Source organism: Glycine soja, chromosome 20, assembly GCF_004193775.1.
Source record: "Glycine soja cultivar W05 chromosome 20, ASM419377v2, whole genome shotgun sequence".
Classification (NCBI taxonomy): domain Eukaryota; kingdom Viridiplantae; phylum Streptophyta; class Magnoliopsida; order Fabales; family Fabaceae; genus Glycine; species Glycine soja.
Genome location: NC_041021.1, coordinates 35,534,606 through 35,561,100, shown reverse-complemented (window position 1 = coordinate 35,561,100; position 26,495 = coordinate 35,534,606). Strand labels below are relative to the sequence as shown.

The window sequence follows — 26,495 nt, the reverse complement described above, 5'->3', positions numbered from 1 at the left end:
AGGATTTTTTCCACTTGGACCCTTTTTTGTTTCTCTACATATTGTAGATCTTTCAAGAAATAAAGGGGAGCACATCTTCATTCGAGTCTTCCTCAGATGAATCATCGACTTTAAGAGCTTTGGACAAACTTCTCAAGACTTGTTCTTCTGACTTTTGAGAGCTAGAGACATTTATTTTTTGATTCCTTCGTCCTGCTAAAGTTCTTGTTCATGAACCTTGAGGGTACCAACAATTTCCTCAAGGGACATAAATTCAAGATTCTTTAATGCTCTCAGCACTATTACCTGCGGTCTCTACTTCCTAGACAAACTTCTCAATTTTTTTCCAATGTGATCATAATTATCATAAGTCCTACCTAAGGATCTTAGTTCATTAAGAATGGTTTGAAAGCGTCTGAACATACATTGTATGTCGTTGTTTTCTTCCATAGAGAGGAGTTCATACTTACAACTGAAGAGACTGAGTTTATTCCTTTTTACCTATGATGTTCCTTCATATGTTAAAGCCAGAGTGTCACACATTTGTTTGGCACTTCTAAAACTGTGTACCTTAGTGTATTCTTATTCTGAAAAAGCACACAACATCATATTCTTAGCCTTGAAGTTTAGTAGAAATTTGAGTCTTTGTTGCTTCGTCTATTGGCCTCTAGGAATTTTATTTAGCTGATCATTATATGTAATATAATCTCCATTTTCCATCACTTCCCATATATCTATATGAATCAATTCGAAGTGGGCTATCATACACTCCTTCCAGTAATCATACTTTATGCCTCTAAACATAGGTGATTTGTTGGTGGAGAATCTTTCTTCCATGTCTTTCATATATTGGATCTTTTCCTTAGTATTGTTAGATACTCAACCCTTAAGGCCAAGCTATGATACCAACTGAAATATCAATAAACACACTAAAAGGGGGGCGGTTGAATAGTGTGTGTATGTGGCAAGTCGTCCACTGAAGATAAAACAAATATTTAATGAAGATCAATATGATCGTTCAGTGACTTGATAAAAGAAAGAGTTCTTAAAATAGTTTTTTCAAATAAACACTTGGTGTTAAAAAGGTGATAGAAAGTGCTACAAGAATGCTCAATAAACTGTTATGGAGAGAAGTAGAATGCTCATTAAACCATTATGGAGAGAAGTAGAAACACTTGGTTTATACTGATTCACTCAACCTGAGCTATCTCCAGTTCTCCTTTACTCACTAGTAAAGGGTTCCACTAATCAAAACTTGATTACAAAACAAGTATTCTAACTTTCCACTTCTGACTTTACAAGTATTCTTAATACCACTTATGGCACTTTTTTAGACTCCCCCTATATCCGTTACAGGATCAGTTTTGATTCCATGAAAAGATGATTTCTCAAACTGAAGGATAAGGGACATGCCATGCTCTGATTGGGGAGGAATGAACCATAGTATCGACAACACTATGTGCTTCTTGTCCTTAGCGAAAGCGACCTTTAAGAGAATATTCCTTGAAAACCTTTTATACTCTTCTATAATCTCTTTTTATTAAATTTAAATGTTAGCAATTCAAAATAAAGAGAGGCAAATTGAATTTGTATAAAATAGAAAACGTGCATTTCCCTTTTTCGTCATTCTCAGTATTTTTGAGTTTCTTTGAGTTAATACTGATTTTCGCCAAGGTGGATGATAACTGCAAAATCTGAGTTAATTTGATGTCAATTTTGGCTAATAATGATTGTAATTTCTTCACTTTACTATTGTTTTTAATGAAGTAACGAAGAAATTAACATCTTTGCAATTTTTTATTAGCAGAAGTCAAAAGAAGAAGAATTCAAGTGCTTTAAAGGGAAACTAATGCAAAAATTAGAAGAAAAAGCCTTGAAGAAAAGTTAGAAGAATTGGACAGTTTGCTTAGCATGCAATCCAGGCTTAGCACACACTCTCACTTAGCGGCAAGTTCAGGCTTAGAGCGAAGAAAGCCCATGAGGAAGCCCAAAAGCATGCTTAGCACGAAAGCCCGCGCTTAGCGCGATGTCAGTGTGAAAAGTAAGCTACCTTAGGCCTATAAAAGGAGTAGGAAGCAGAAGAAAAAGACACACCAAGTCTCAGAGCTATGCAAAGCCTAAGCCTATCCCTTAGGGGAAACCCTCCTTCTTTAGCCATTCCTCCATTTCTTTCTTTTAGCCATCCAACCCCTTCTTCCATCCATATTAGCCCCTAAAGCCTCTCATGGCCATGAGAGGCTAAACCCCCATTGTTGGGAGCTTGGCAGGCCAACGCCCTTGTAATGTAACTATTCTTATTATCTAGTGAATGCAAATTCTATTTCTATTGCTTTTTTTCTGCTCTTCATCTTTATTGTATGGTCTGATCATCCATGCATTAGTTTTAGGGATTATACATTGGGAAATGATAATTTCTAAAGAACTAGGAAAATGGCATCTAAACAATTCATTACTAGGGATAGAGTGACTTTATTTTGCCTGTGCATACATCTCCATGCTTAATGCGATTTACTATTCAATCTTTGTAAAGGGATTTGGGAGAGAGAATAGATAAATTAGGCTCTTCATCATGAGGGATCAAGGTTGAGTGTCTTAGTAGATGTGGTTGGAAATTGGGAAAACATTTAATAGAGAAAAACATTAATATTGCATCAAGGGTAGTTAGGCATGCTAGACCCCAACATATTTAAATTATGAAGTAATCTTTTGCATTAAATCTTGTTTATTTTATTGTTCTTGCCTTTTTAATTTCAAATTCTTTCTTTCTTCTAATCCATTGCAATGCTTTATCACTTGCTTAGAAACTGGGTATTCATCAATGCAAGTACAAACAAAGTCCATGTGGATTTGACACTCGGACTTCCATTTTAAACTTTACTATTTATGATAAATTGATACACTTGTCAATGAGTTAACAGTGGACACTCTTTGGTTTTAGCATGTTGGATGTTAGATAAAACAGAGCATTCTCTCTTGTATTATGGACGATACTAAATATTATTAAGTCTTTTAATATATTGATCATGTCCACTTGTCAAAAACTCATTAGAACATAAAAAATTTATACTTATTGTTATTCATCAAAATCCAAGGTAGATGAGATGAATGGTTGTTCAGACCCAATACAGATCTCAGTCTCTTGGCCAATACCTTAGAGATCACTTTGTACAAGCAACCAATCAAAGATATCGATCTAAAACTCATCCAGCCCTTGGGGGTTATCCCTGTTTGGAACCAAAGCTATAAAGGATGCATTAACTCCTATAGGAATGACCTCATGCTCCCAAAACTCCGTCATCATATTCATAAAATCTCCTTTCAAAGTTACCCAATGTTTCTTGATAAAATTGAAGTTGAAATTGCCTGGCCCGGACTTTTATCACCACCACAATCCCACACCTTCTCTTTACTAAATCTCGCACAAAGAGCACTATTCTCCTCCTCGGTCAATCTCTCCAAAGACACCCCATCAAGTGTTGGTCTTTGGCACACCTCCTCCTTGAACCTAATTTTAAAGAATTCCATGATACAAATTTTCACTATCCCCGAGTCCTCCACCCATTGTCCATCCACCATCACCCCTTTTACCCCACTCCTCAGCCTCCTCATATTCACCAAAGGGTGGAAATATTTGGAATTGCCATATCCACCTTTGAGCCACCTACACCTTGATTTTTGTTGCAATAGTGAATCGTTCTTCCTTGATACCCTCCAAAACTCTCCAACAAGGCCCCTCCTAGCCTCCAATTCCTTTCAATAAGACCATATTCGTCATCCTTCAAGTCCAACACATTAATATTGGTAATAAGTTAATTCCTTGCTTTGTTGGTGCAGGTCACCAAAAGATTCCAAGTTCCAAATCTTCATATGGTTCTTAAGGAGCTTTAACTTTTCTTTTAGATGAGTTATTATAAAAGGTAACAAGAACGGGTATTAAATGAAAATAATTCTCAATTTAAAAATATAAGGACTTTAATTCAGGTCATATAGTTATGCATAAATAGTTAAGTTTAAAAGTTATTTAGTGATCATGTAACTACTTATAAAAAATATCATGTGCATTTTTTAAAATTAATTTATCATAAATAATCATTTATAATTCAACAACGATATAAAAAATCTTTACACTCTTATAAAAAAAAGGTAAACAACCATATTAGTCCTAAAAGTGTATAACATTTTTACATTAGCCTAAAAAATTAATAAAATTTTAAATAAGTCCTTTAAAGTACAATCCATCACTCATATTAATCCAATTTTTTTTATATAAAAAAAAGTGTTTTGGGATTAAAATATAATAAGTAGTTAAATCTAGGAACTTAGATTAAACAGCTGTATAATATAGGAATTTATTTGAAATTTGTTAATTTCAAGACTAATATGACAACATGTTATATTTTTGGTGACTAAAATAGTGATTTACAGAAAAATTGCACTGTCATTTTATTTCAATTAATTTCTTTTTTATAACCATATAACTAATGGTATGACTAATTATAAAAACTACTACATTTTCAATATATAGATATATATATATATATATATATATATATATATATATATATATATATATATATATTATAACTACTACATGTTTCTTCTATAAAAACTACTACATGTTTCAGAACGATGAATAAATAAATTATTGCAATTTGTTTACTGTCATCCCATATATGACATTAGCTAGAGACCCAATTTGTCACTTACTTGCCATTGTACACAATTAGTTTAAAACATATAGACCAAGAACATGCTTTAGTCTATAGCGTGATATATATAATAATGGTATGACTAATTATTATTTAAATTCTTTGACTCTGCAATTATAAGAGTTATATGATGTTACTAACAACTACTTACTACAAAATTGCGTATGCTAATCATCCTTAGAAATTTAACAAATACAGAAATATGTTGTGATATCCCGCTTGGTTGATTCAAGCCGTCAGAGTTGTTGTTACGTACCAATCAATCAGAAAATTATCTTATTATCTTGCAACTATTTTTGTTTTTAAATTGAAAAATTATGTTCCATTCTCATGTTAAGTTAGAAAAGTCCATTTGTTCATGGTTGCATGCATCAAATATCAATGACATTTTGGTGGGATAAGTGTTTCACCTAATCAGAATAAATTGTTAAGAAAATTTAGGGATAAATGAGTGAAATTCGGAATCAAATTATCAAGAGCTTTGTCAATAAATCAATGTTATATAAATGTAGATTTTATCAATACATTCTCTTTGCAATAATATTAATATATTGACATATGTCCTCCTATCTATTACAAAAATGTTCTCTTAAAAGAAATATATGTTGTCGGTTTTCCACATAATTTTGGATCATTTTAGTATTTGCATGGCAATCCCAGTTGTGACATGTTGCAACAATTTGAACATATAAATATATATTATATTGAGAATAGATAAGTCATTTCATTAAAAATAATATGTTTTTGTTACATTGAATGAATAACATAAATTTAATAATCTCAAAATGTTATCATATTTTTTATTCAATTTACTCTTATGTTATCATTTATTATTCAATTTATTTTAAAATAAATTACACAACATAAATATTTATATATAAAATATACATGACAACTACACAAGTTAGAAATAAATTTGACTATTTACATTTTCATCCTCTAGAAAATGAGATAGGTTCAAATTTAAAAGGAAAAAAATTACTTTTTAAAAAAAATCTCCATCATCGACTATTTATAATTTAATTTAATATTTTATTTCTAAAAAAAATGATCTAATTCGATTGCAATCATCCATCCGCGACAAAATATCATTTATTCTAGTATTTAAGTTTACATATATTTTTTTCCTTTACTAATATACTAACATTTAGTTTTATTTCTTTTATAATTTTGAGTTTTTGTTTATGTTTCTTATTTTGTTAGAAAAACAAATGTTTCAAAAAATATATTTTAAATCTATTATCATAACTTTAATATATGTTTTAAAATGAAAATTTTCGGAGTGTCTGCATAAAAAACATTCGGATAAAAATGAAAATAGATGAAATTGATATAAATATGATTGATGATGTAATGTGAAAAAAAATTGAGAGAAAGTGTTTTTTTCTTTTTTACAAAAGCAAACTCAATTTATCCTAACAATTTATCCTAATATTTAAACTAACCAACTTTATTAAAGAGTATAAATTAATAAAATAAAATTATATTTAGAATAATATTTTAGAGATTAAATTAACGGTTTATTCTTATTTTAGGATTATATTTTAAGATATTGATAATGAATTAGTATGACAATACTAATACGTAATGCTATATAGAAGCACACACTGATATTATGATATTAATCGAAAGTGTGATGTACTTATTTTGATAGTTTTTTTAATTTTAAACTTGATTGATAATATTTTAAAATATAACATAATTATATTAATGGTAGAATATCTAATATGACAAATAAATAAATAATTTAAACTAAAAATATCATTAAAATAATTAATCTTTAAACAAAAATTATAAGAGTTTATAATTTATAAAAACTAAAATTATAATTATTAAAAATATACTTTTATCCATAAAATAAATTTAAGAATATATAAAATTATCATTAAACATGTTCTTTCTTTTATTTTACATTTATCAGTTACTTTGACAGATAATTATATCAAATAATAAATATTTATAATTTAATAAACTAAATTTAACAATTTTCAATTAATAGCTTTCAGATAGCTGTTAGTTTTTTCAATCAACTAGCTTTTAGCTAGCTTATCAACTATTTTTGTCACCCATCAAGCCAGGTAGCTCTTTTCCTTTTTGGAGCCCCTTACTATATTGTTTTTTCATGGATGATGAAAATTATTTTAATGATATAACTATGTTTTCTTGGAACATTAGGGGAGCATCAAGTCCAAAGGTAAAAAAGGAATATTAAAAAGCTCATAAGGAAGCACCACCCTTCCTTTATTCTCATCTCTAAAACTCAACTCCATTTTTCTAAGTTGGAGTTGTTTTGGCAGCAAGCAAATGGGTATATCTCTATCCACATTGTGGAGGCTCAGGGTCATTCAAGTGGTCTATGGCTTCTTAACCAAGATGGTCCCCCTATAAGACCGTTGTTAGGTAGTTCAACTCTTACTTTATTACTTTTGATATTCATCAAGGCAACCAGTGTTGGACTTGTGCTGGAGTGTATGCTAGTCTTAACCCTGCCAATCGTGACCCTTTCTAGAATTATTAGTGTGATCTCGAGAATAATATTCTAGGGGTGTGTGGGCACTCATTGGAGATTTTAATGAAACCTTATCTCTTAGTGATCAAAGAGAAAGAGTGTGTGATGCTTCTAGATCTGCCAAGTTTGCTTAGTTTTTGGATGATTGTATGCTTATGCAGATTTCTTTCAAAGCGGGGAGATTAACTTGGCACAGAACTTGTCAAAGCACCAATTTTGGCCAAAAAGTTAGATAAAGGGTTAGCTAATCTTTCTTAGAGCACGGCTTTTCCTAAAGCTTTTATTGAAAACCTCTATCGGGCTCATCCTGACCATAATCCTTTTCTCTTTCGAGTGGGTGGGTCCAATTAGGAAAAGGGAAATCGTCCTTTCATATTTCAAATGGCTTGGAATTTTCGTGAGTATAGTGGTGTTGTTGAGGAACCGTGGAAGTACCATGTTGGTAAACTTCTTGAAGCTTTGCAAAAAGTTAAAGAGGACTCTATTAAATTTAACAAAGAGGTGTTTGGAAATATTTTCAGAAGAAAGAAGCAACAGAGTCTAGACTCCAAGGAATTTAAAGAAAACTTGAAATTGTGGATTCTTTGGCTTTAGTTAACTTGGAAAAAACCCTCCAACATGACAACAACCAAATTCTTTTCCAAGAAGAGCTTCTTTGGTGTCAAAAGTCCATAGAGCAATGGGTTAAGCTTGGGCACAAGAACTCGGCTTTCTTCCATGCTCAAACTATCATGTGGAGAAGGCGTAATAAAGTCCATGGGTTGGGTCTTTCTAATTGCACTTGGTCAACTAATTCAACTATCCTTCAAAATAAGGCTTTTGGCTTTTTCAAGAGGCTTTTCTCTGCAGGAAGTAGTGTTGCTCAGGAGGAGTTTCATGTTGCTCACATACCTCAGTTGGGGGAGGAAGCTAAGTAACATATGTCCAGAACTGTGACCAAAGATGAAGTCTCCCAGGCCGTCAATTCCATGAAACCTTACAAGACTCTGGGGCCAGATGGGTATCAAAGAACATTTGTTAAACAATATTGGCATGTGATAGGGGATGATGTTTGGAAGCTAGTCAAGCAAGCTTTCAAAATTGGTTGTTTTGATCCGACCATCTCTGAAACTTTAATTGCTTTCATTCCCAAAGTGGATAACCAAGTCAATTTGAGAGAATTCAGGCCTATTAGCCTTTATAAAATCATTTACAAGATAATTCAGACCTTATATAGAAGACATTATTGCCCCCCTGCAGAGTAGTTTTCTTCCAGGAAGAAGCACCTCGAATAATGTCATCATTCTCCAAGAATTCATTCATAACATGTGCAACTTAGAAGAGAAAAGGTGATATGGTCTACAAGATTGATCTGGAAAAGGCCTATGATCATATTGAGTGGAGCTTCCTAAATTCTTCTCTTTTGGATTTTGGCTTCCCCCAAAACATGGTTTCTTTTATTATGTGTTGTGTTACCTCCTTCACTTTATCTTTGCTCTGGAATGGAAATAAGCTCCCCTATTTCCAACGCACAAAGGGACTAAGACAAGAGAAACCTCTCTCCCCTGCCTCTTTGACATTTGCATGGAGAAGTTATTCTTAGCTATTAATGAGAAAGTGGAAGATGGAATGTGGAAGCCCATTTATGTCACCTAAAATGGCCCCCGCTTGTCATATTTTCTTCGTGGATGATGTCCTTTTATTCATGAAAGCTAAAAAGTGTCAAGCCTTTTTTTTAGCTAATGTGCTAGACCCTTTTGCCAAAGCTGCAGCTCTCAAGGTTAATGTCATGCAGTTTAGAGTTATTTTCTCTATTGGGGTCCTTCCAACCAAAAAAGGGAGGTTATTGATATAACTTCCATTCATAGCACCCTCTCTATTGGTAAATACTAGGGATTCCACATTTTGCATCAAAGAGTCACTAAGAATGATTTTAGTTTTCTTATTGATAAGCTCAATTCGAGACTTGCTTCTTGGAAGCAAGGGCTTTTGAATAAGGCTGAAAGGCTTACTTTGGCAAGCTTTGTGCTTATTTCTATCTCGGCTTATTATATGCAAATTTTGTGGCTTCCATAATCCATTTGTCAGCTAATTGATAAAGCTTCAAGGGAGTTTACATGGAAGGGTAATAAAAACGCAAGCCTTTACCTGGTTGCTTGGAAGAAAGTTTCCACTCCCAAGAAGCTGGGAGGGATAAGCTTAAGAAAGGCCAGGGATACACCACTTCCCTTTTAGGGTAGTTAGTTTGGGATATGATTCATAACCCTGAAAAGTTGTGGGTCCAAATCATTCAGAGCAAATATTGCAGTGCCATTCGCTTTTTGAACATGGAGAAACCGAAAGGATTTCCCACGTAGCTTTCCATGATTAAAGCTAAGGAATTGCTCAAAGAGGGTTTTAGCTTTCACATTGGTTCGAAGGAAAGTTCCTTTTGGTTTGAAGCTTGGACTAATGACGAGCCACTTTGCAACAAAGTCACCTATGTGAATATCCAGGATATAAACCTAAGATTAATGAGGTTTATAGGGACAATAGCTGGAGGTTTGATGAGCTTGCAACTGTTATCCCAGACTAAACCAAACAACAAATTTGTTCTTTCAAGCCTGTTCTGAACCAAAATGTCCCGGATATGTTGTTTTGGAAGGAGCATATTAATGGTGTTTACAACACTAGGTCGGGATATTCCTGGATCCTTAAGAATAGAATTGGCCACGAGTTTTCTTATGGTTGGTCCTAGATATGGAAATTAAAGGCACCTGAGAACATTAAATTCCTTATCTAGCTTACTACCCACAACTATGGTTTCTTGATGGGCTTTTGTGCATTTGGAGAGCTTGGAACAATTTATATTTTGATAACCAACAAGTGTCCCTTCAGTAGGTTACGGCTTCGGTATCTAATCTTGTAGCTTTTTTCATAGGAAGCTTAGGTGCAACTCCTATGACCCCTGCTAATCAGATTTAGGTGGTATGGAATCTAAATAGATATAGGGAGTATGTCCTTAATGTGGATGACAACAGATTGAAGAATGTAAGGGCGGGTATTAGAGGTCTAGTTAGAAGCAGTAGTGACCAATGGATTATTGGATTTAGTGAATTCCACAATCATTATGACATTCTTTTCTAGAGTTAACAACTATCCTTAGAGGCCTTCAGGTGGCTAGAAATAGAGGAGTTCATTAGCTTGTCTGCTACACTGATTCCTTGCAATCAATTTCCATGACCTATGATCAGCTTAATTTGTGTCATCTGTTAACTCGTTGGCAAGGGCATCAAATGTCCAAATAATAAAGACTCGAAAGTCCGAGTGTTGGTTTTCACATAAACTTTGTTTTGTACTTGTGTTGGATAATTTATAATTTATAAGAGAAAAAAGAAAATATGAGGTATAAAAGATAACTTTAAAAAAATAGAGTATAAAATAATAACTATTAATAGAAAACAAAAGAAATAATAGGGAATTCAATGAGATGACAATGTTAGGACATAACATACCTTATTTTTCTAAGATGTATTATTTGTGATTTTTCTCTATCAATCAGGTAAATTTATCCTACTCACATCTATTAGAATACTTTCCCCTGATGTCTCACAATAATAAGCCTATTTTATCTATCTATCGCTCAAATGTCTTTGCAAATAGTTAATAGATAAAATGCATGAAATTCTAATTCTAGATTTTTGCTTTGATGCATAGGCATAATACAATCACTCTATGTCTAGCAATGATTTTATTAAGATACCCCTTCCTTTTTCTGTCGAGCACCAAACCCCCAAAGATGATGCAAGGATAAATAATGCATGAAATTAAAAAGCAAGAAAGGATAATAGGAAAGAAAACACATGTTTGCATTGATAAATATGAAGTGCACAATACATCTTTTGACTTTTTAGACCTATCAGACCCTAACTAAGAGTTTAGCCTCTCATAGTCATAAGGGGTCTTACATTAGAAAAGGGGTTTAGGAATTGATGTAGGAGAAGAGATGGAAAAGGGGAATAGAAAATGATGAAAGAGATGAAAGAATTCCCTAAGGAAGAGTTCTTAGGCTTTAAGTGTATATTAGAGTGCTCCAAGACTTGGTGTGTCTTTTCTCCTTGGCTTACTCCCTTTTTATAGCTGCTAGAGTGGGCTTGGGCTTGACTCTCTTTCTATAGTTGTTGAAGTGGACTTGGGTCTGATGCCAACAAAATCTTCCTTATTTATATTTTTTATATTTTTTTGGATTTTTTTTGCTTTTAATCCCTCCTTTTCATATTTGCAAGCCATAAATAAGAAAAATATCAATTCCTAATATTTAAGCCAAAAATAACTGCTAAATAAATATTTTTAAAGATATTTTCAATGTATTTTTATTATAAAAAATAACTCATATTTAGCAGTCATCATCATCAATATGCCCCGCTTATTCAGAGTATTCGGGATCAGTTGCATCTTCCCTTGGATGTGCAGTTCTCTCATTCTCTCTGTGAAGGAAATCAATGTGCGGATTTCCTGGCCAAGAAAGAAGCTAATGAAGACTTTCAGTTCTTTTTGCATGAGTTTCCACCTTCTTTGATGAGTTTGCACTCACCTGCGGATGCTAATGCTACTAATGGAGCCTTCCCTATTGCTCGTGAGTTGTGTTTGATCGTTTTTCTCCAATACAAAAAAAAAAAACTATTTTTGCCCAACATAATATTCAAAACATATATAGTTAATTTATTCTTATATTATAATTAGATTAATGGTAAAATACACAATTTAAAATGTGAGGCTTACTCTTCTCACTCTCTTAATTAGACACATAAGACTTAATTAAATAAATTTGTTTATATTTTTACTTAAATTTCAAGTGTTAATTCACCCTAATTTCCAATATTTCTTTCCCTTTCTTCAAGTGACAAACTCTTCTTCTCCCTCTATTTTCTTGCCTTGCCCAAGACACACCTGATAACTGTGGTACATATCATACAAAAATTGTTAAATTTCCTCTACTTTATTGCTTATTTTTATGTGAATAATGAGAATTCTAACATCATTCAAATTCTTGACCAATAGGTGTTTAATTTGGGAAATTTATAGTACTTTGGTGTTATATTTGTTGTAAAAACACATAATAAAGCTTAGAAGAGAAGTTGAAGATCTGAAGATTTTCGCTCAGCGTGCAGCACTCGCTCAGCGCACAGAAGTCACATGGAGAAACCAGCTATCATGTGAAGGCACGCTAAGTACATGACCACCAACTCACTTGCTAAGCACGGTAGTTGCACTTAACACGAGGTTGCGTAAATTTAAGCTGACTTCACCTATAAAAAGAGGATGAGGTAAAGGAAAAAGACACACCAATACAAGGAGAAACCCCACGAAATTAGAGTTTTCCAAATAGGGGAAACCAACCTTTAGGAGTCATTCCTTCCCTCCATCTCCATCCCTCTTTATCTTTTTCTCTCCCCATCAACCCCTTGCAATTGCAAAGCCTCTCATGACAATGGGAGGCTAAACCCCCCATTGTTGGAAGCCTAACAACCAAACGTTCGAGATGTAATTTCTTTCCTATTATATATATATATATATATATATATATATATATATATAATGTTGTCATTTTAATTATTATTATCTCTTTTTTGCGTTTAATTTTATTGATTGTGGCTTGATCACTCATATTCATGGTATGTTTTAAGGGTTTAGGCATAAGGAAATGTTATTCTCTTAAGAACAAGGAAATGACATCTAAATGATTTATATCTAACTAAATGAGTAGATGTGGGTGATAATTGAAATAATATTAAATAGAGAAAAATAATTAACATTACATTGAGAGTAGTTTTGAGAAGTTAGGTTCCAACATATTCACATTTTGAATCTACCTTCACAACCCCCCAAAGAGTTTGTTTTTCTTGCTCTTGACTATTTTAGATAATTAGTTTAATTTTATATCAATTTACTTTTAATTTAATTTATTAATTGCTTGAAAATTGGGATTACATCAATCTAAGTACAAACAAAGTTTCTGTGGGCTCGACACTCGAATTTCCATTTTATTTTACTACTTGGGATAATTTTATGCACTTGTCAATGAGTTAACAATACCCCACCCAAAAACTCCATATATTTGTTTCAAATTCTTCCTTTCAAATAAGAAATTAAGTGTCCTAGTGTAAGGATTCACCATTCCTCTTCATGTTTTTCATTTTCTCTAAGCTCTAAAGGCAAGATTAATTATGCATTTTTCCTACTCAATTCTTTCTCCCTTTGATTTGTTGGTTTATTTCTCTTCCTTCTCCATTTTCATTTTTCAAAAGCTTAATTCTTGAACTTCCATTATTAGTTAATTTAGTTTCTTTGGTGCTTGGTAAGTTTTGGAGTTTGAAAGTCAAAGCTTTACTATTTTTTGGAGTTTCACTTAAGGTAAAGGGAGATGAAAAATCAGGTCCATGATTGAAAACAGTGGGTCGACTTGTGTCTTTTTGTGTTTAGTGAACCCTAACACTAATGTTTGGTCTTTTGTAATTGGGTGCTCTTGTGAAAAATTTGGTCTTCATTTGTTTTTTAAAACTTGACTCTTTATGTGTTTGTGTCTTGAACATGTCATGTATTTTTTTTTCTTATTCAAGCAAGATACATGTTTTTTAAATTCTCTGAGCATGAATATTGATGCTATGTTTAGCTTTTTGTGATGAATAAAATAGCTTATGGCACAAAATATGCATTTTTGGACATTCAAACATTTTTTGACGGAAGAAAAGTGACGCATTTGGATTCATGACCCACTTCATAATAGATTTAGTATCCATTAATTTTTATTTAGGATTTTAGGTGGTGGAAAAGTGATTAAAAGCCTTAAAAATACAAGAGTTTGAAAAGAGAGAATATATTTAATGAATTATATAAATTTTTAGGAGTGTGAATCTTGATACAGCGAGATTATCTTAATTAAGCTAAATAGTATTGACAAAGATGCAAATTTAGGTAATTTTTTTTTGTACAAATTTAGGTAATTAGATACATTAGTCAAATTTAACAAAAAAACAGTTATCTTTTTAAATTTTATTATTTTAGAGGTGGTTATGTGAGGAAAAAGTTTTATATATTTAATGGAACAATTATTTAACAGTGTGAATAGGTGTTATTAATTATGATTATTCGACTGGGTAGAATAATTAAAAAAATGTATAACTTGCATGTTTTCTAAATAAAAAAAATTGTTAACAACTATCTTTAAAATAAAAAATAATTTTTTAATAAAATATATTTAAAACAAAAAATTATGTTAAATGTATTTTAAATAATCAAAATAATTTAATGAAACTAATATTTTAACCTATGCATTACACAGAATAATTATAACATCGTGAACTTGACAGGAATACTAACTCCAGGCTCCAAACAAGTAAACAAGAATAACACCTTTTTCCTTTATAAAACGGTAGAATAAATGTCTTGATACATCAACATTGCACTTGAATTCATCAGAATATACGAGATTGCGAATATACTTTGTTTCTGTCTTATAATTTTTTATATTTTTATTTTTGTTATTTTATGACGGCAGGGTTGACAAGGAAAGAAACAATAAAATCAGGAAACAAAACCTACCAAATATTTGATTCTTGTTTTTTTTTTTTTTGTCAGTTAGGAAAGAGTTGATAGCGGAGAATACTTTACAAAAAGAGCAATTTGGGCCCTAAGTGTTAGGTTGTGGGGAAAACAAATGAAGAAAATGGGTCCACATGAAAATGATCTAAGTGTTGTTCCATATACGTGCCCAGATTCATGCAAGGTTTCTAGTCTACTTCAACGACAACTGGCCCATGTTTTTAATCTTTTTGGCAAACTAGTTCAGTATACATGCATTCACACGGGTAAGCTGAAAAAAAAAATGACAATACAAGTGGGGATTATATAGTTATAATATTATAAAATATTATTATTTCTTAAAATTATAAGCAAGTGAATAAGCTAAAAAATATGATAAGTTAAAAAAATGAATCATCGATCCGTACAAATTAAATTTGATGATGATATAAAAGAAAAACAGATATTATATACTAAAATGAAAATAACAAAGTTATAATGTTGAAGACATAGTTTGTCGCAAAAGCTTGAGAACCAAATAAATGTGTAATTTACAAAAAATTACAAATGTTACTTCGACATTGCAGTAAATTTATAAACATGGCCAAATCAAAACATAGTTAACATTTGGATCAGGAAATTCTAAGACTATTTCCATGTCAGGTGTGAAGGTTTGGGCTTAGGAAAAATCTCTCCATCCATATCTAATTTTTGTCGTCTTTCGCTAGTCATTGTAAACAATGTGTCATTCGACACATTTTTCTATAATCAAATGAGTGAACCTTTTGTCTTTCATAAAGTGATACATACTACTTGAAACATCTTGACAAAACCAATAACTTAATTTGAGATAACGGATAATAAAAAAAGTTGACAACAAAAGGTGCTTTTGAAATTAATTAAGTATATAGCTAAGTAACTTACAAGCTACTGTACATGATCTTGTATTCATTTAGAAACACCTTGAAAGTCAGTGAATTTAGCACTTGATGATATAATGAGTGTCATTTTAGAAAAACACAATATACATAGTTGCCACTTTGTAATGAAAAAAAAATTAAGTGAACTTTTACATAATTTGGAAAGAAAATTTAATAGACATTTTACATAACACTCTTAATGAGTCTTTCAGTAAATACCAATTTGTTTTCCATATCGGCCTATACAGTGGCGGACCTGCATATATACGAGGGTGTGCAGGTACACCCCCTGACTTTGGTAAAATTATTATTAAGTATTTTAATTTTTTTTATTTTGCTCCCCTTAATTCTATATATTTGAACCCACCGTCCTATATATTTTAAAATTATCCCATTAACTCAGGGTCTTAGAACTGTCAGTAAACTTATACATATAGATAGTTTTTCAACAATCTTTGAAGTCATGATTCAAAAAATTTAGTTGTTAAATCTTTATGTGTGTGCCCAATCAAGTAAGACATTACTAGATACTCAACAATTTTTCCTTGGTTAAAATTTGAAGTCATTGCTATATGTGCATACCCAAAAATCTTTTACTTTGGGATTTCTTTAACTAATCCCAATTAAAAATGAGACTAAATCTCATCCTACATGATCCAATAAAATTATAACAACTATATTAAAAGTTGGACCATTATAATTTTTTTTGAATAATTATATACTCCTCCTAATTTTAAATTCTATCCACTTTTCAGATGGTGTTTTTTTTTCTACAATTATATTACACATTTACTAATTTGTCTCTTTCTTCTCCGACAACCCTTCCACCGCAATCACCCTCGCTTACCACCAGTCCAACACCATGCATTATTACATAAATAAACAAGCAACAATATCGAAAACGTACATCCCACAGCACAATTGAATCCCTTTATTCAACACTTCATAAACTTGAATCGTTACTTGGGAAAAGGTTATTAAATAATCAATCATCAATCTATTTCTTTCACTCTTTTGTTTTTTTTTTTTTTGAAATCTTCAATCTATTTCACTCTAAAATTAAGCATTTAAAGAAATTTCCTCAAATTAACCCAGTGAAAGATTTGGACAAGAGAGAGGGCACTGCATTCCAGATCTGGGTAAAGGGTAAAATTAGGGTTTTGTAAGGATTTAAAATTCATTGTCTTATATTTCAAAAAATAAGTGATTACTTTTTTTTAAAAGAAAAACCACTGGCGCACCGTAGACCATTTGGTGCAAGGTGTTGGGGTAGGATCCAAGAGAGTGCAAATACAGAGGATGAATAAGCGTTGTTGAGAAGGTGAAAAGTTGAAAGAGAGATTAAAAGGATATATATAATGGGGAAATATGTAATTAGCAAAAAATAATAGGAAGAGATTTCTGTATAAAAAACTTATGTATAAAAAACTTAAAAATGAGTCTAACTTATAATATAATTATTTAAATTTTATTGGACCGCCCAAGATTAAATTATTTAATCCTAATTTTACTTGGAATTAGTTATACCATCCTTTTACTTTATCATCACGTATTCAATTAAGGCATAAAAATAGTTCGTAAGCATTTTTAACATTAATTGGTCAAATAAATTTGACATCAATATTCTCTATATATTATTATCTTTATTAGGTAAAAGAATAGCTTGAGTAATAAATTATTATTAATAATGCCACTTCTTTTTATAGATTTAATTTCTCAGTGTATGAAAAAAACACTTTGTCAAGATACTTTAATAATATTTACATTTCAAAAGAGATTAATGTTCAAATGTTAGGGAGTACCTTGATGCATAAAGTGAAATATCATTCATTTTTGTATCATAAATTTGAGACTCTACTCTATAAGGAGAACATTTTTTGGAAACATTTTTCTAAAATTTACCAGCAAATAAAAATCCGGTCATTTTAAAATTAAAATCCAAGAAATAAGAAAAACTTCAATAGCAGTATATTTTGTACCAAAAAGAAAAACTTCAATAGCAGTAAATTTTGAAAAATGGAATGCACAAAATTGTTGAGCAAAGTACTACGAAGGTTCTTTATCAAAGTACAACTTTGATGTGACCCCAAGGGTCTAATCCTCTTAGCCTAAGTTATGTGTGCCATTTTATTAATCGATTAATTCATTTTGTTTCCCATTTTCTGATTACATGGATGTGAAGATGCATGAATCAGAATTGAAAATACACACATGACACAATAGCAAAATGAAGCACACTGAGGGAAATTAAGGAACTATTTTGTATACCATTTAATTTTCTTATGAAAGTAGGGGTATAACACAACATCTCTAAGCTGGAATATTGCTGGAAAATAGGAGCCAGAGAGTTCTTTGAGCTACCAAATTCTATGGAATATGTGACTGGAATTTTTTTTATAACTTAATTTCTTGATATGTTGCAAGTGCTTTAACTTGCAGCATGAATCCTCACATGACACTATTTCCCTGCAATATTATTCTTCTGAGTTCACTAGCGATTCCATGCAACAAAACTGGCTTTCTTATGACTCCATTCATGCCAATTTGCATGCATCTTTCCCACAAATCATCTGTGCTTGCAGTCAAGGCAACAATCACAGGCCAATTCCGGCTTCTGAACTTGGGAATCCTCGTTGCAACTTCGAACCCATCAAGCTCAGGCATGTGAAGATCCAAAAGAATGACTTGAAAGGAAGAACCAGCAGGTCCAATGACGTTAAGGCATTCAAATCCTGAAGAAACAGAAGTCACAACACAGCCTAGTTTCTGAAGCAACTTCTGTGTCACCGCTCTATTTACATCGTCATTGTCGGCCAACAAGACCTGCAGACCTCTGAAGAAAGAAATTGAATTGGATGTCTCAGAATTTTCCCCAGGTTCAGAGTTGGATACGGCAATAGACCGCCACAGTTGAAACCGAAGAAAAAGGGCCATGACTTGAGGAAAACCTTGAGCGTTTGGTACTAACCATATGTTCCCTTGCATCAACTGGCAGTAACATAGTAGACAAACAAAGTGCAAAATCAATGGAAAGAAAAATAAAATATTAGAGAACATAGAAACTAGTACTTTCACAGTTCCAACTATATATATAGTATACTAATCATTGGCACTTAAAGGACCTTGGCTTGAACAAATTAGAAAAATGATTAACCAATTAAAAAATGATTAACCAAGTAAGCTAACAAAATCTATAAATAAAACCTATATAGATTCTAGATTATTACATCTAACAATCGTAATACGCAAGTTGTTTATATATATCTTCATCAGTTCACACCATCTGCTAATGTAGGTAAGAGAACACACAACAATGTAAATCAAAGGTCAAGTCCTAAACAAGGGATGAACTAAGCCACCTTGCAAACAAGATTCAAATTCCACGATTTTTCTCATGCATGCATCAAATAACAGATAAATGTCTAAGTGAATCATATGGAGAAAATAGTCTTCAACCAACCAACATATTTTGAAGTATTAAGTATGAATGACTATTAAAAACAGCACCTTAATGAACTGAAGGAACTGAACTCACCTGGATTATCCTCTTGCAAATGCTAAAGCTCAATCTTTCCTCAACCTTATCACTAGTGCGATCTGTACCCGCAAGCTGCCCTGAAGGAACTGAACTCTCCAATTCAGGATCACCATTATTGATCCCTATCTCAAATCTAATATTTACATCCCCGCCAGAAGAGCTTGGTCTCCAGGTTGTCCATCCCTGGTCATTCCTTCCTTGACTTCCAGTTTCTGCAAAAACTCGAAATACAAGAACCCCTCCTCCATGGTTACCATTTATTGCATTCCCAACCATATGCAAAATCACCTGAAAAACCCTCTTTTCGTCACCTATAACATTGTCTGGCAAAGACTTGTCAACATCAACCACAAAGCCAATGACCCTATAAACACACATGCACTTGGCAAGACAAGCTGCCTCTTTCACCATAGCATGCAATCCAAAAGGTTTCATCTCCAAAGGGAATCTTCCATCATCCCTAGTTGAGTAGTCCATGGCATCATTTATCAAGTTTGACAAGACAGTGCTGGTCCTTAGCATTGAATTCACAATAAGTTTCTGTTCACTCTTCAAATTATCATCTTGCATCATCGAAAGCAACCCCAAAATTGAGTGCATTGGCCTTCTCATTCCATTACTCGTGACCTTCTGAAACGAAGCTCTCGCCTGGCTCGCCATCATTGTATTCATCTTTTCCATTTGCAAAGCTCGATTTTGCTCCTCCAACTTTTCCCTCATGAGCTGAGACTCTTCGAGAATCGAGGCATGAGACAGAGCCACAGCCACCTGATCAGCAACCACCTTAATGATCTCCAGCTCTTGAGCGCCCCATGATCTAGGCTCCGCACTAGGAAGAGTCAAAACCAATATGGCATAACACGTCTGCCTTAGCTCTGGCGTTCCCCCTTTGAAATTGCAAACCTGAAGCATCGGCATGCGGATGGCAGCAACTGGTCCTGCCCCACCATAAACTCCACTGCTAGCAGTGGCAAGTATTGAATCAGAATCAATTATGTTCACTTCGTCACTTCCCTTAATTCTCACAACATCCGGATTAGTAATGGGTATAGAACAGTTAACATTCCTCCCATTCAATTCATGCGTAAGGTTCATCTCGGTTTTCTCAACATTTGGCATCCACACTGCACAATTCTGCAAACCAAGTGTCTTAGACAGCTCAACCAAGGTGGTGTAGAGAATCTTATGCCTATCCAACGACTTGCGAATCTCCTGAGTGAGCATCCTCACATGCATTGCAGCCTCCTTCTGTTTCATTATGATTCCAACCTCCCTCCCAAGATCCCAAGTCTTTTTCTTTAGCATCAATTCTCTAACCTTCACTTTCAACAGCATAGGGATCAAGGTGAGGAGGGTAATGGTAGTTGCACATGACACCAAGGCAGTGAGGATTTTGAAGACAGTGAGTGCCACCATGAGTTGAAAAGTGTGGGGACCATAAGTCCACCCATTCAACAAATGTGTCATTCCACAAAGTACAATGAAAGCAATGAACTGAAAGAGGACCCATTTGAAAGGGAAGTTTGAGCAACTAACAAAGTAAAGTAGCTCAATGGGGATGGAGAAGTAGGCCACAGCAATCAGAAAATCACCAATTCTCTGGCACTCCAAAATGGTCTCAATAGTCCACAAGCTGGACTCATCATCACAGTTACATCTGGGAAAGCCATTATCTGTTGTTGCACACACACATGTGCGAAGAAGTAGCAAGCATATTAACAACAGTTCAAATGACACTGCCTTTAACATTGACCCAATGTGATGCTTCTTCAATCCATCTAGTGATACATACAAATTAATCCACACACCAGTGAAGAATAACGAACTCAGAAAAAAAAAAAAAAGAAGCAAAGGCCTCAACAATTTTTCTACCACCAACTCCCAATGTTGCTTCTTCAACTATGGTCTCCTGCCATAACACAGTTAAACAATAAAAAAAATTACAAACTTGGTACGATCCAAGCCACAGAAAAACTACGAGATCTAAAACACAAAAATAATAAATAAATAGAAGAAATAAAAAGGTGTAGGAAACCTATAATTCTTTTTGTTTTAACATTTTTTCGATCCACACACCCCCTTTTGGTGGAATGGCATGAATCAATAAATAGTAAAGAAGACATTTTCATCAACCAAATTATATATTTTTAATTAAAAAAATAAGGCTAAGACAAGAACTCCCTCCCTCAAATCGCACACAAAAATTATTAAAAAGAAAGTCCAACAACGTTAACTGCCTTAAAAAAATTAATAAATAAAATACCCCAGTAATGCAGACCAATTTTTTTAAGAAATAAAGTATCTGCAGAAACACAACCCAATAATTTATATAAAATAAATAAAACTCAGATTGCAATCATATATATAATCCAATCTTAATCAGATCTTAATTAACAATCATTTATCCTTACCCAGGAGACACCAAAACCTGATTAAGGACACACACCACATATTACTAAAAATAGCCATTAAAAAACCAATTATAATGCGGTTTAGAAATTCAGAAGAAAAAAAAAAGAACCGCCTTCGAGATATAAAAGTTGCTATAAACCTTATAATCATTCCCGAAATTTCGAAATCCACTTCCAAGGCTTCGACCGAAAACTCTATAAACATTTTCATCTTTTGAAAGAAAAGCACTCTCTCATCATCCCACAACCCCATTTCTTTATGCACTGATTAAGCAAGTGTAACCCTTTTTTATCATTGGGAGAAGAACACAAAAGAAGAAACCCACTTTATCGAGCAACAAATCCCAACACTGAAAAAAAAAAAAACAAAACCTTGCTTACTGTGCACAAATCCAGCTTAGCTTAGCTTAACTACCTCGTGCCTGTAATCTGGTGAGTGGGGGTGTCAGAGTTTTGTATTGCGTTGTGTGTGACAAGTAAAGGGCAGAAGTAGAACATAGAAAAGAGCATAAGTAAGAGACACCCAGATGAAGAAAAATGATGAAAGTGGTGTTTCTGTACTTGTTGTGGATGTTAAGGTATTGCTCAAGTAACACAACCATAGTAGTAGTATTGTGTTGTTTGGTTAAAGAGAGAAAGGGGTGTGAGAAGTGTGTTATGTCCTGTGTTGTGTGCAATGTGGTTTTGTTTGTTTGGAATGAGCAGTGGCAGGCTCGACTAGGACGAATTGATTTTTAATGAAATGGTGTTGGATTTAAATTTTGATTTTAAGTATGAAATAAATTAAAAATATATATTTTTTTATGTGTGTTTATATTTTTAATAAATATTAATCATTATTTCCATCTAAAACTAGATCATATTAATATCATAGTTGTTATTGTCAGAAAAAAAAAAAAGAGTGTCGAAAGCAAACCACATGAAGAGTATAGCGCCGTTGTTTCGCGGGGAAGAGAGAGAGAGAGGGTCCACGTTCTTACATGAAGAGAACTTGGACGCGCTTTTGAACTGAAACGTCCTTGTCACTCTCAAAAAGATTTGAATGTTTTGCTTTTTATTTCCCTCACTCTACAATACCATTTTTCTATTTTCCTCAGTTGTATTCTCCTTTCTCTCTCTTTTGGTTTCCCAGTTAGGCTAAAGAGGAAAATAAACAAACATTTTCCGTGCTGTATCTTGTCTCTTTCCTTTTCAGTTTCTTGTGCATTTCAACACATTAAGTTATTAATTAATTATTCTAATTACCATGTTTAGAAAAGAAAAAAAATATGGATAATGATGAATTGATATCACTCTCTTTTTCTTAATGGACAAACTTCTCTAGAAAAATCTCTTAAAGCCTATGAACTAGATGATTAACTACAACTTAGTGAAATTGTTTGTGGTTCAAGTTTGTGTGGGCAAAAAAATTATAAGCATCAACGGTTGTTACTTCATGGATTTTTTTTTTTTTTTTTTAACTTTTGGAATGTAAAATTACATTTTGGATTGATTAGACTTCAAAAGATTAAAAAAAAAAAACTCAAAAAGGGTGCAAAAGGCAATTTGGAGGTAAGTGTCTAATTTTTTTTTATCCTTCACTATTTTTAGTTATTAATTAGTTTTTTACCTTTCAGCTAATTTTATCAAATATAATCTATAGAGTATTTTCTAAATATAAAATTTTATTATATTATTAAAATCAAATATCTTTATTTAACATAACCTTACTTGCAATAAATTAGTATTTTAGCATTAATTGATAAATAAGGTATACGTTGAAAAAGTAATTAATATTATTTTAAATATATAAGAGATTAATAATTTAAATATAAAATAAAACATTAATAAATATGAAAATAATGCAACTAATTTGTGTTTAATGAGACATTAATAATTTCTTAAATAAAACATGCAAATATGTAATTAATTAATATTTAATAAATTTATGAAATATTATTAATGCTTTTAAAATTGAAACGGTGGTTGAAGCAATGAAAGTACTAGTTCGAAGTTTCAATGTCTAACTGCAGATTGTGATTGGATTGGTAGTAATCAAATTTATATTTTTCAATGTTAAATATTTTTAGTAATTAAAAATAAAAAATTATAAAAAATCAAGATGTAAAATATTACAAATTATTATTAATAAAAAATTATATATTATAAGATAAAAATGAATAATAATTGACAAAATAATTTATACCAATGTGACATCGTTATGTGATTTTATTTGTCGATACTACCAGAAAATAGAATTTTAACATTGGTTATTAAGGACTTTCAACATCAATTATTAACTAATGTTAAAAATACCGACGTTGAAAGCAATACCATTAACATCGATTTTTCAAAACCGATGTTATATAGTAAGAATTATAAAAAAAAAAGTCACATATCTTCACATTAACATCAATTTTGACTTATACATACAACATCGATTTTATAGAAACCGATGTTGTGAATGAAGTTTAACATCGGTTATTAAAAAAAACTGATGTTAATATATACATACAACATCAATTTTTACTAAAAATCGATGTTGTTTTTTGGATTTTTTTTAATGTATTGTCTGTATTTTTAGTAACCCCAAATTAATCTGTAAATTTAAAAGCAGAACCATGGCAAATAATTTTCATTCTATTTTTAAACATTTTGTAGCATAAATTCCATAAAAACTAAATATTTACTATGAATTAAAAGAATATTTAATGTGCATATAACATGAATTATAAAAAATGTAAATTAACTAAACTACAATTCCAAAATTACTTAAACACTAATTGTTTCATTTTTAACTTTCAAATAATAGTTTGTCAACTGGATGTAAAGCGCCTTCAATCTGTCTAGTCCAATGGTCTAGTATCATTGAAATACCGCATGATATAATAAAACATAAGTTAATAATATATAATACCAATTATAACAAAATGAAATACGTTTGAATTAAAAATCATCATTTCCCAATTATTCTTGAAACTTCCTAAGATTATAGTTGACATTCAGTGCATGACATAATATCCACACTCAGTGCTTTCTTTTTGTCTATTACACTAAATACATTATGAAATTTAGATATCCAATATTAAGTACAAATTAGTCTACACAATATTAAAATATAACTAGAAACATTGTTTAAATGACTTACTTTAGCAACAATCCACCTAGCAGCAACCTTGGATTTACTTTGTGGAGTATCGTCAAATCCTTTCAAAGCATGTGAATATATGTGTATGAAGGTTTTGATGATGGCAAGACAAAATCAACACAAGTTTTATTTCAAGTCCAAATCAAGACCAAGAAAACAAAGATCAAGAAGAAAGCTAAGTCTTAGTCTATCTTTATTAAAATAGTCTCTTAGTAATTGTAAAGGTTTGGTCTCACAACATAGTTTTTAAATTGATTATAAAAAGATTTTAAAATATTGTTAACATTTTCTGAAAAAGATGTTTTTCCACTGGTAATCGATTGCCAAGCATTGTAATTGATTACCAGAAACAAAATTATTTTAAAAAGCTTTTTTAGAAAGTTTGAAATTTGAAATTTGAAAGTTGTAATCGATTACCACTTGTCTGTAATCGATTACCAATAATGAAACTACAAAAATTCAAATTGAAAAGTCATGACTCCTCATTACATAACTATGTAATCGATTACCAAAGAGTTGTAATCGATTACCAGTGAGGAAATTTTAAAAGTTACTCTGAAAAGTCACATCCCTTCATAAGTTTTTGAAAATCCACCAAGGACCTATAAATATGTGACTTATCTACGAAAGTTTTTAGAGTTTTTCAGAACCTTATTGTCTTATCCTTGCAAAAATAAATCATTGGCCAAACACTTGCAAATCAATTAAGGATTCTTCTAAGAACTTCATCTTGTATCTTCTTCTCTAAAAGAGAGAAAAACATTTGTACTTTCTTTAAAGATTTATTGAGATCAAGAGATTGTTTGTCTCTTGAATTGTGAGTTTCTTGAACACAAGGAAAAGGGATCTCTCAGGTGTTCAGAAGTTGTAAAAAGGATTTTTACAAAGTTAGTGGAAATCTCAAGTTGGTTGCTTGAGGACTGGCCATAGGCACAGGAAGTGACCGAACCAGGGTAAACTGAGTTTGCATTCCTCTCTTCCTTATCTTGATTACTTTATCTTGCATATTTTATTTATCTTGCACATTTGAAGTATTCTGTTGATATAACTTTCATCTTCATATTCAATATTCTTAACATATAGATTTAAAAGGGAATTTAGAAGTCAATTAAACGAGAATTTTTTTAACTTAATTCATCCCCCTCTTAAGTTATTAAGGCCACTTGTCCAACAACTTCCTTTTTGTCTATTACACTAAATACATTATGAAATTTAGATATTCAATGTTAAGTACAAATTAGTCTACACAGTATTAAAATATAACTGGAAGCATTATTTAAATGACTTACTTTAACAACAATCCACCTAGCAGCAACCTTGGATTTACTTTGTGGAGTATCGTGAAATCCTTTCAAAGTGTTGTTCAATACAAACATGGATGTGTATTGTACGATTAAAATATTGATGTTCCTGACTAATGCTAATGTAAATGTATTGAAAAATATAACTGACTTGTTAATAATTCTTTTGAGGTAATTGTCTGGCCTATTGTGAACAAACAAAACCAGATGACAAAATTTTCCTTAGGCAAAATGACGGCCATCTGTCAATGTGCACTGCAGTGGAGAACAATATAAGTTATTATACTATTATACATTATTTAAATTCATTTGTTCAGTTTAACTTACTCATTCAAGTAGGCTCCTAGGTACACATCTCTCCTTGAATTCTGCATCTAGTTCTTAATGTAACTTTCTGATTCAAATTGTAATTGCCCAGATCTCTGTATGGACAGTGGCTCGAGGAATCCATACACACCGGCA

The 26,495-nt window shown here is 32.0% G+C and overlaps 1 protein-coding gene across 4 annotated transcripts; it reads right to left on the bottom strand.

Annotated features, from left to right (window-relative positions):
• Positions 1 to 17,894: 17,894 nt before the first annotated feature.
• Positions 17,895 to 22,325, bottom strand: LOC114403802 (ethylene receptor 2-like). 4 transcript variants are annotated; one of them, XM_028366966.1, is made up of 3 exons: positions 21,978 to 22,325; positions 19,192 to 21,103; positions 17,895 to 18,644 (listed from the first exon to the last, which is right to left on the bottom strand). In XM_028366966.1, the coding sequence occupies exons 2-3, from the start codon at positions 20,941 to 20,943 to the stop codon at positions 18,105 to 18,107; spliced, it is 2,292 nt and encodes a 763-aa protein (XP_028222767.1). In that variant the 5' UTR covers positions 20,944 to 21,103; positions 21,978 to 22,325; the 3' UTR covers positions 17,895 to 18,104. The 4 variants fall into 4 exon arrangements, with proteins under 4 accessions (XP_028222767.1, XP_028222766.1, XP_028222768.1 ...); XM_028366965.1 differs by having other exon boundaries at positions 21,987 to 22,325; XM_028366967.1 differs by having other exon boundaries at positions 22,021 to 22,325.
• Positions 22,326 to 26,495: the final 4,170 nt, after the last annotated feature.